The following is a 10,389-nucleotide window of genomic DNA, read 5'->3' as shown; positions in this document are numbered from 1 at the left end:
CAGAAAATGAAATACTTGGGGTTTTTTTGGAAATCATTTTATTAAATCAGTATTTACAGGCAGTTTGTGTTCTCACTCAGAGTTCAGTTAAATCCATCTTTCTCCTGCTCTGCTGCCTCATTTCCTGAAATGAAATCTCATCAGTATTGTGAATTCTCCCTTGGATATATTCAGTTCTTTATACAGTAACAAAATCTACTACCAGGAAGTAAAGTAATACAGGAGGCACGAGCTGAATTCAACCATTTAAAATAACTTTTTATTGATGAATATCTGAATATGGCTTTTTTTGAGATCTCTTCTCTGTTTGAACAAATAAAGAATATCTATTGGGCACGATGGTCCTGGTCATACTCTGGTTCACATACAGCTGTGTCTCCATGTTCAGTTTCAGCAGAGGACCATCAGTTACACAACAATCACACCGGGGTGATGTTACCGTTTGACGACCGAGTGACCAACAGTAAGACAAAAAAAAAACCAACTGGCATTCATTCATCTTAGGACGTGGACATAGTTTCCGGTACATCTCACTGTATAGCACTATTTTATAACAAAGTGCCAAAATACGGACATTTTCTGTTTGGGCAAACGAACCCGCTGGAAAAATACAATCTTAGTTAATTTCATACAGTCAATCTCGTTCACTTTCACCTGAGTTCCTACGTACTGTACGTCAGTGAGGGACATGAAGTAATGAGCGCCGCTGTCTTGGTGGAGATATGACGCTGATGCTTGTGAAGTACAGCAGCAAAGTCACTTACCAAACTGACCCTCCATTCTAGTTCCTGCCGACGCCACCTTCAAATAATGACATCTGGATGAACTAATATATACATAGGTGGGTTTTAAAATGGGATTTTGGTTCATTTTCGATTAAAATACTGCTCTGACATTGCTACTATCTCATACAAAAAGGCAGAAAAGCTTGAAAACAGACTTAAATCCACAAATTCCTTTTCATTTGTTTGTTTTTTTTTGCTTTTACTTTTAAATAGAAATAAGGATGTGACAGTCCAAGGAAGACAGCTGAAAAGCTTCATATAAAAAAAAAAACAACGAACCGTAAACAGAACTTGTCAGATATACAACTTGACACACATGACCCTTAACCTCAGTGTTTAAAAACAAATAGCAACCTACATATTAGGGGTGCACTGATAATGCTAACAGCTCAGTTACAGAGCAGGTACAAGTTAAGTACTCAGCTTTGGTGGTGAGTTTAATGAGGGAGATCTTTGACGCCATAAGCTGCAGCCCAGGACGTCAAACCAAAACATAGTATTTTTTGAATATTTTACCACCAGACACAGATGAAAAAGTAAATAATTCCCATTTCAATTACACTGCAAAATGAATACTGTTTAAAGAAACAGGTACTTGGTGGTGTATGTACATCTCTGTACTCTGTAGATATCAGAGCATCCCTAATATAGATAATTAAAGACAAGCAAGAAAAACAAAAGATAAAAATTTTGTGAGCCAACATCTGAAAATTAAAAACATGTATGTAAAAGCTGTGACAGGTGATGTCTGGTATTATTACTGGGGAGAGGCTGCTGCCCGAGTACCAGCTCATCTCATTTTGCTATGAACCGTCACTTCTCTCTGCCATCCTTTGAGTCTTTGCTTCTGCCTTGAGGCCGTCCTGAGACGGAGCCGCTGGGCACTGAGGCAGGAGAGCGATGGAGGTGAGGGGGGTTTCTTAAAGGGATCATCACAGTGATTCCAGAAGATGTCCATTATCACAGTGTCAAACAACCTGGAGTGAGGAGAGATGAGAGCACATTTCCATTTAACTTCCTCCTCGAGTTACTCGATGCCCATCAGTTCCACTCGACTGCTAGTGGAAGAGTTGGGCAGCAGTGCGGCTGCACTCACAGCCCATTCCATATAGTGGAACTGAAGGAAGGACGTTTTTAAGAATACAGTGCTGTCTTTGCTCTCTGGTGGCCCTCGATCTCTCCCCACTCCATGGCTGGGCGGCCCCAGGGCCCACTTATCTGTGCTGTCGGAACCCTTGGGTGCCGTCTGGGCCGGCTGGCTGCCGGACAGTGTGATTGTTTGATCGGGTGTCCTCTGAAGGCAATGTAGAGTTATTGCGCCCTGCCCTGGCAGAAAATAAGAGGAAACGGGAATACATTAGCAAAAGCAGCTTTTTAGACGTGCCAGCCGCTGGACATAAACGGCTCACAACTCATTTTTCCAGTTGGCAAGTTTCTGCAACATTCTTGTTTTAATTGGATATATTTTTCCTGAACTATCCTAATTACAAGATCCCTGTAGTCTGACAACAGACAGACCTCAACGTGATTTTAATTATAGTGTTCCCTCTTGGTTTTAGGGAGTAAGCTTCCAGATAGTGTTTTTCTTTCATTGTCAATTCTTTTTTTTTAAAATACATTTTGGCACAATTCACCACCATTTAAATAAAACCTAGGACAAACAAAAATGAAGTTCACCTCTTCAGTTAATTTAAAAGTACTATTATCGAGAAAGAGTCAATCAAATTCTGTGAAACTGCATCAGACTATGATTCTATGATTATTTATATAGACACTGATGTTTTTTCCATCTAATTCCAGATTTTATTCCAAAAGTAGTGCAGATGTTGAGAGTGAAAACATTCAGAATCAAAGTAATAGATGGCACTGTGGCTTGGTGACAAACACTTTTATTGCTCAACAACCAAGGTCTGTTAATAACTGGAATGACACTCAAATAATGCCTATTATTTGGCTGCCTTTGTCTCACTTGATACTTGATACTTGGCTCACAAAAAGTAAAACCCAGTCTTCAGCAATGTGAAATACACCAAATGCAAATGCCCATTAGCAAGGCGTTATTAGGCTTTGAGTAAAACTGCTACAGAAAGTCAGTATTTGTGGGTGATTACCTATCAGTGTTGGGTTTTTCCTGAGGCGTCTCATCCGGGCAGGCACTGCCTAGTATTCTCTTCCTGGCCTCGGCGTACTCTGCCTCGCGCTGAGCCAAAGACTTGACCTGTGGTGTGGGCCTGTTCTGATTCAAGGGGGATCCCAATGACCCATTACTTGTAGGCCGCTTCAAAATGCGTATCTGAGGTGGGGGTGCTGCTGGTAGAGAGTCGTCCTGTATCACCATGGTTGTGTTCAATGGAGATCGTGGAGAATTATTACTGGACTCCCTAAAAGCAAAGCAACAGAATAACAAACAAAAATAAGTGACATGACAGGCAGGAAGAGGCCACTAAACGAGGGAGGCAGTGTTAGATTACAGCTTAGATGACCAAAAGACGTACGACAGAAATCCAAATGCATACTTGGTAAAGAAGTTCTGAAGCTACTTTATGAATTAAAAAAGTATAAATGGATGAAAAAAAAATAACCAAGTGGATTGATTTTGTGCTTCCTGAAATGAATAGGCTTTTGGTAGAGTGGTTTATAGTAACTGGTCAAACAACATTCCTCAGTGTTTAGTTTTACATATAAGCAAGATAAAGAGCAAGACAGCACATGTTTGAGTGCAAAGGTCACACATTTGGGCCATGTTGCTTCTTCTACCTTTAAAAGGACTTACTGTTCTTTTTGGCTGATCCTTTGCTTCTCTTCTAACCGTTTTTCCATTTCCTGTTGAGGGAAGAAAACAGAACAGACATGAGTTTAAGAAAGCGAACACCATGGCCAGACTGATCTTTGGGGTTAGTTAGTAGTAAGCAAGTGGGAGAGGATCAGTTACGAGCTATTTATACATGTGTGCTCCTCTCAGGCTCACAGCCACGTTCCTCAGTGCGCCAAAACACCGCTACGGAAGCCCGCTTCAGCCAAACGCGTCCAGTTCACACGTGTGGCGTCATAAGCAGCAACATGGCCGCAGTGATGGTCCCACAACAAACCCGGGGCCGGAAGTCACCGCCGCCTGACGTCACACAGTAGCATGTAGTAGCCACAGAGCTAGCTTTAGCCACAGAGCAGAGCTACAGAGCTTAGCCACAGAGCTAGAGCTAGCTTTAGCCACAGAGCTAGAGCTAGCTTTAGCCACAGAGCTAGAGCTAGCTTTAGCCACAGAGCTAGCCTTAGCCACAGAGCTAGCCTTAGCCACAGAGCTAGAGCTAGCTTTAGCTACAGAGCTAGCCTTAGCCACAGAGCTAGCTTTAGCCCCGGAGCTAGCTTTAGCCACAGAGCTAGCCTTAGCCACAGAGCTAGCCTTAGCCACAGAGCTAGCTTTAGCCACAGAGCTAGCTTTAGCCACAGAGCTAGCCTTAGCCACAGAGCTAGCTTTAGCTCCAGAGCTAGCCTTAGCTACAGAGCTAGCCTTAGCCACAGAGCTTTAGCCACAGAGCTAGCTTTAGCTACAGAGCTAGCCTTAGCCACAGAGCTAGCCTTAGCCACAGAGCTAGCCTTAGCCACAGAGCTAGCCTTAGCCACAGAGCTAGCCTTAGCCACAGAGCTAGCTTTAGCCACAGAGCCCTCTAGCCTTCCTAAAGCCCGTAAGAAGCGCAGCTACCACCACGCGTCCCTCCGTCAGCCTCCTCCTGGTTGTTTACCCCTCTGTCAGCCTCCTCCTGGTTGTTTACCCCTCTGTCAGCCTCCTCCTGGTTGTTTACCCCTCTGTCCTGGTTGTTTACCCCTCTGTCAGCCTCCTCCTGGTTGTTTACCCCTCTGTCAGCCTCCTCCTGGTTGTTTACCCCTCTGTCAGCGGCCTCCTCCTCCTCCATGTTTCATTCTGCTCTCCGCTGCGAGTCGGACGTCCTGGGCCTCTGACGTCACACTGACGGGTTTCCCCACACAGCTGATGAGGAGCGGCTCTCTGTCTTTAAAGTAACAGTCAGCTCATATAAGGATTATATAAAGATTATATAATGTGCAAACCTTACAGTATAAAAGATTAAAATAATAGAAAAAGAACTATAAGATAATCCTTTATTATTATTAGTATTAATAACTAATGTACAGGATTACAGCAGCATAGAGGATAGTGCAAACAAGAGACATAGTAAAAAAACAAGATCAAAAATAAGTATTATAAATAAGCAAATGTGCAATAAAAAAACAGTAAAGAATCCACAGTAACTGAAATATTATACAGTACCAGTCAAAAGGTTGGACACACCTTCTCATTCAATGGTTTTTCTTTATTTTATTTTTTTCTACATTGTAGATTTAATATTGAAGACATCCAAACTATGAAGGAACACATATGGAATTATGTGGTAAACAAACAAATGCTCAACAAACCAGAATATGTTTTATATTTTAGATTCTTCAAAGTAGTTGAATGAGAAGGTGTGTCCAAACTTTTGACTGGTACTGTATGTATATTTGTTTGTATTTATTTAAATTAAGATAAGATAAGATAAGATAATCCTTTATTAGTCCCGCAGCGGGGAAATTTGCACTCTACATGCATTTGCACTCTTTCCTAATTTAAAAGCAAATGTTTCACCATCGGGATAGGTATATATTTATGTATATATAATTAAATTTTTCAAAAACATACAGTACCAGTCAAAAGTTTGGACACACCTTCTCATTCAATGGTTTTTCTTCATTTTTATTTTTATTTTTTTCTACATTGCAGATTAATATTGAAGACATCCAAACTATGAAGGAACACATATGGAATTATGTGGTAAACAAACAAATGCTCAACAAACCAGAATATGTTTTATATTTTAGATTCTTCAAAGTAGTTGAATGAGAAGGTGTGTCCAGACTTTTGACTGGTACTGTATATACAGACAGAAACTATTATAACTATATGTATTGCACAGTGTATTTGTATTGGAGAGGTTTTTAGTGTCATGTGTCATGTGGTCTGCTGGGAGCAGAGCTGGATGTCCAACCTGACAGCAGCAGGAAGGAAGGACCTGCGGTACCTTTCCTTCACACACTAGAACACATTATATAAAAGTCAAAGACGCCTTTAACTATTTGCTCAGAACATATGATATGTGAACTAACTGTGTTTAAACAGGGACTGATTCCATATCTGCTGCAGCACTCATCGCTATTTAGAAAAACCTTACAGTATAAAAGATTAAAATAATAGAAACAAACTATAATCGATCTATTGCAATCATCTGGGATTTGTTAATAGCAGGAAAAGCCATGGTAATGTAATTTCAAGTCTGCTCATTTTCTATAATTATTTTAGATTAGATTAGATTAGATTCAACTTTATTGTCATTGCACAGAGTACAACGAAATGCGGTTTTAGCATCTAACCAGAAGTGCAAAAGAAGCAGTAAAGGTGCAGTGCAATGTGCTGGATAAATAACAGTATAAATAACAGATAAATAATAATAATAATAATAATAATAATAATAATAATAATAATAATAATAATAATTAAAAAAAAGACAAATAACAGTATGAGAGTATAAACAGTATGAACAGTGGATATGAGATGCAAGATATAAACAGTATACATTTCATTCTGGGCCATTCTCCCAAATACTATTGCTATTCTAACTTTCAGATATGACAGAGAAATTCTAAACCACAATACTGTAGCATTTCCCTATTTTTATTTGTCACAAATGATATGCACATGAATAGAAAATACAATTTAAATTCGATCAAATTCAATTATTTCACTTTGATATTGAATCCTGCTACCTAATACAGTGTAGTGAGTGTATTTATGAGCAATACACTACTACACTGCTTCTTTTCAAATGTTAATTATTTCCCAAAACAACACATTTATATTCATGGTCGAGTAATGGGGAATTTTAATTAAAACATTGTTTTATCAAGCATTCCCTCAGTTTTGTGCCAGTTTGGACACACGAGGGCAGTATGGGTTCGTTGGACCACCTCTGATGTGACAGTCAGATTTAGTTCAAACATCACAGTGAAGGTTGAATCTGTTCCCAATGATCTAATGAGGTAAGGCAGACCTCCTGTAGCAGAGACTGGCAGCAAAGTGCATATTCTTATTTTCTGGACCCTGTACATTGGCTGACTAGACCGGTTGGACCGGTTGCACACATGAATGTTTTTTTATTGCTACCGGAGTTATATTGCTTCCTGTTATCAAAATTGTGTCTTCTGATAAGAGAGGAATTAAACACTATAACAGGAAACTGAAGCAGATATAATGGAGTTGATATGACCAAAAATAGAAATGAACTTAATAACCCAACTGATGTGCATGTCAGCTTTTCTTATGCATCACATGGTCTTTAACTGTGAGTCAAATCAAGTCAATATCCTCCATACTCACAGCCTTTTATAACCAAATTAATTTGTTTGTGTTTCCACAGACAGTGTTTTCCCATTGAGTCGCAGTGGAAGATGGACGTGTAACAAAAAGATAGAATTTGGCACTAAAGAGATTTCAGCATTGGAGGATTTGTCTAACTCAGACTCAAGCCCCATTTTATCTTCATATAACCTTTGGAATGAATTGTTGCTTAGGTCGAGGATTGTAGAGTTTGATCTTACAGGTGAAGCCTGTTAGAGAGGAATCTAAGTTCAGAACCTATCTGTTCACCTGGTAGTTCAAAAGTCTTATTTTGAAAATCATATTAAATGTTCTCTGTAATCTGTTGTAGGAATACCCTGATGAAGGCAACCAGCCTAAAAAACACTCTTGGACATGACTTGAAATTGAAACCTTTAGGTTTGCAAAGGAAATGCAAATAATACACAGTCTGTGAAATGAAGGGGTATGGTGTTTATTTAAAATGCAGGAGTGCTTTTTCATTGCAGAGCAAATCCATTTCAACAATACAAGATCAACATCTGCTGTGCAGAAGATGATGTTTGGGTTGATTCCCAAAAAGAGTACAGCAAATGTATGTTTCATTAGCTTCCCCTTTGGCCAGATGACTAGACTGTTGTATAAACTGGTAACCAAACAGAGTTTTAGCTGAAGGATTACTATCATGCATTGGGTTAATACTTAAAGACACAAAAGAGTTTGAAGTTCTATGTTGGCTGCTGAATGGTACTAAAAGGGAAAGTTGTTCCTTGCAGATCATCATAATTAAATGGACTTCTAATGCTCAACCAGCTGCAACATAGACATTTGCAGCAGTGAGCCCTCCAATTAGACAAAAGAATAATCACACTAGTGAACCTAAAGCCATAGCATGGTGATGACAGTCAGGGTTTAACATGATGCAAGTCTTTGTGAAGAAAAGCAACAAGAAGACCTCTGCTCTGAAGACTCAGATACTGAAATAGAAACTGAGGGCTCTGATGAAAAGAGGCTACGAAAGAACAGAGATGATGAGTATGAGTACTACACAGACCTTTTTTAGTGATTTTAATTTACTAAACATTTTTTCGTAATTTGTGGTTTCTGATGTGACAGTCAGATTTAGTTCAAACATCACAGTGAAGGTTGAATGAAGGAATCTGTTCCCAATGATCTAATGAGGTAAGGCAGACCTCCTGTAGCATCATACACATATTTCAAACACCTCGGTAGTTTACATGGTATTGTAAGAATTTATTTTAAAAAAATACAAAGAGACTGTCAGCAAAGTGCATATTTTTATTTTCTGGACCCTGTACATTGGCTGACTAGACCGGTAGGACCGGTTGCACACATGAATGTTTTTTTATTGCTACCGGAGTTATATTGCTTCCTGTTATCAAAATTGTGTCTTCTGATAAGAGAGGAATTAAACACTGCAACAGGGAATTGAAGCAGATATGATGGAGTTGATATGACCAAAAATAGAAATGAACTTAATAACCCAACTGATGTGCATGTCAGCTTTTCTTATGCATCACATGGTTTTTAACTGCTTTTAACTTGCTTTCTCGCTTCGCAGGCTTCTATACCTGGACCGTGGTCGTGCATCCTGCTACGGCCCTGCTGACACCGACTGCTACCACCATTATTATTACTAGTCACATTACTATTACTATTACCTGTACCATTAAGCATTTTAGCTTTACTTCCACCCTGAAGCCCTTTTTGCTTTCTCGCTCTGCAGGTTTCCATGAATCGTTGTGGTACCTGGACCGTAGTCGTGCCTCCTGCTGTGAGCCGACTGACACCCACTGCTACTTCCATTATTATTATTAATCACATTACTATCCCTATTTTCATAATTATAATTCTACTATAATAATTGCTGCTGTTATTATAAGTAGTCTTATTATATGAATCATTTATGTCATATACATTGAATGTGTTGTATCTCTGTTATGCTGTTCATTCTGTACACATGACATCTATTGCATTCTGTCCATCCTGGGAGAAGGATCCCTCCTCTGTCGTTCTCCCAGAGGTTTCTTCCTTTTTTCTCCCTGTTAAAGGGGTTTTTAGGGGAGTTTTTCCTGTGCCGATGTGAGGGAAGGACAGAGGATGTGAGGGAAGGACAGAGGATGTCGCATGTGTACAGATTGTAAAGCCCTCTGAGGCAAATTTGTAATTTGTGATTCTGGGCTATACAAAATAAACTGAATTGAATTGAATTGAATTGAACTGTGAGTCAAATCAAGTCAATATCTTCCATACTCACAGCCTTTTATAACCAAATTAATTTGTTTGTGTTTCCACAGACAGTGTTTTCCCATTGAGTCGCAGTGGAAGATGGACGTGTAACAAAAAGATAGAATTTGGCACTAAAGAGATTTCAGCATTGGAGGATTTGTCTAACTCAGACTCAAGCCCCATTTTATCTTCATATAACCTTTGGAATGAATTGTTGCTTAGGTCGAGGATTGTAGAGTTTGATCTTACAGGTGAAGCCTGTTAGAGAGGAATCTAAGTTCAGAACCTATCTGTTCACCTGGTAGTTCAAAAGTCTTATTTTGAAAATCATTTTAAATGTTCTCTGTAATCTGTTGTAGGAATACCCTGATGAAGGCAACCAGCCTAAAAAACACTCTTGGACATGACTTGAAATTGAAACCTTTAGGTTTGCAAAGGAAATGCAAATAATACACAGTCTGTGAAATGAAGGGGTATGGTGTTTATTTAAAATGCAGGAGTGCTTTTTCATTGCAGAGCAAATCCATTTCAACAATACAAGATCAACATATGCTGTGCAGAAGATGATCTTTGGGTTGATTCCCAAAAAGAGTACAGCAAATGTATGTTTCATTAGCTTCCCCTTTGGCCAGATGACTAGACTGTTGTATAAACTGGTAACCAAACAGAGTTTTAGCTGAAGGATTACTATCATGCATTGGGTTAATACTTAAAGACACAAAAGAGTTTGAAGTTCTATGTTGGCTGCTGAATGGTACTAAAAGGGAAAGTTGTTCCTTGCAGATCATCATAATTAAATGGACTTCTAATGCTCAACCAGCTGCAACATAGACATTTGCAGCAGTGAGCCCTCCAATTAGACAAAAGAATAATCACACTAGTGAACCTAAAGCCATAGCATGGTGATGACAGTCAGGGTTTAACATGATGCAAGTCTTTGTGAAGAAAAGC

General features: G+C 39.3%; 1 protein-coding gene across 4 annotated transcripts; it reads right to left on the bottom strand.

Moving 5' to 3' along the window:
• Positions 1 to 33: 33 nt before the first annotated feature.
• Positions 34 to 4,756, bottom strand: LOC129099918 (SUZ domain-containing protein 1-like). 4 transcript variants are annotated; one of them, XM_054609362.1, is made up of 4 exons: positions 4,637 to 4,756; positions 3,559 to 3,608; positions 2,897 to 3,166; positions 34 to 2,111 (listed from the first exon to the last, which is right to left on the bottom strand). In XM_054609362.1, exons 1-4 carry the CDS (start codon positions 4,694 to 4,696, stop codon positions 2,000 to 2,002), a joined length of 492 nt encoding a protein of 163 aa, XP_054465337.1. In that variant the 5' UTR covers positions 4,697 to 4,756; the 3' UTR covers positions 34 to 1,999. The 4 variants fall into 4 exon arrangements, with proteins under 4 accessions (XP_054465337.1, XP_054465338.1, XP_054465340.1 ...); XM_054609363.1 differs by having other exon boundaries at positions 4,667 to 4,752; XM_054609365.1 differs by lacking the exon at positions 4,637 to 4,756 and adding an exon at positions 3,718 to 3,884.
• Positions 4,757 to 10,389: the final 5,633 nt, after the last annotated feature.

Source organism: Anoplopoma fimbria, chromosome 12, assembly GCF_027596085.1.
Source record: "Anoplopoma fimbria isolate UVic2021 breed Golden Eagle Sablefish chromosome 12, Afim_UVic_2022, whole genome shotgun sequence".
Taxonomy (NCBI): Eukaryota; Metazoa; Chordata; class Actinopteri; order Perciformes; family Anoplopomatidae; genus Anoplopoma; species Anoplopoma fimbria.
This window is presented reverse-complemented; position numbering and strand designations above follow the sequence as displayed.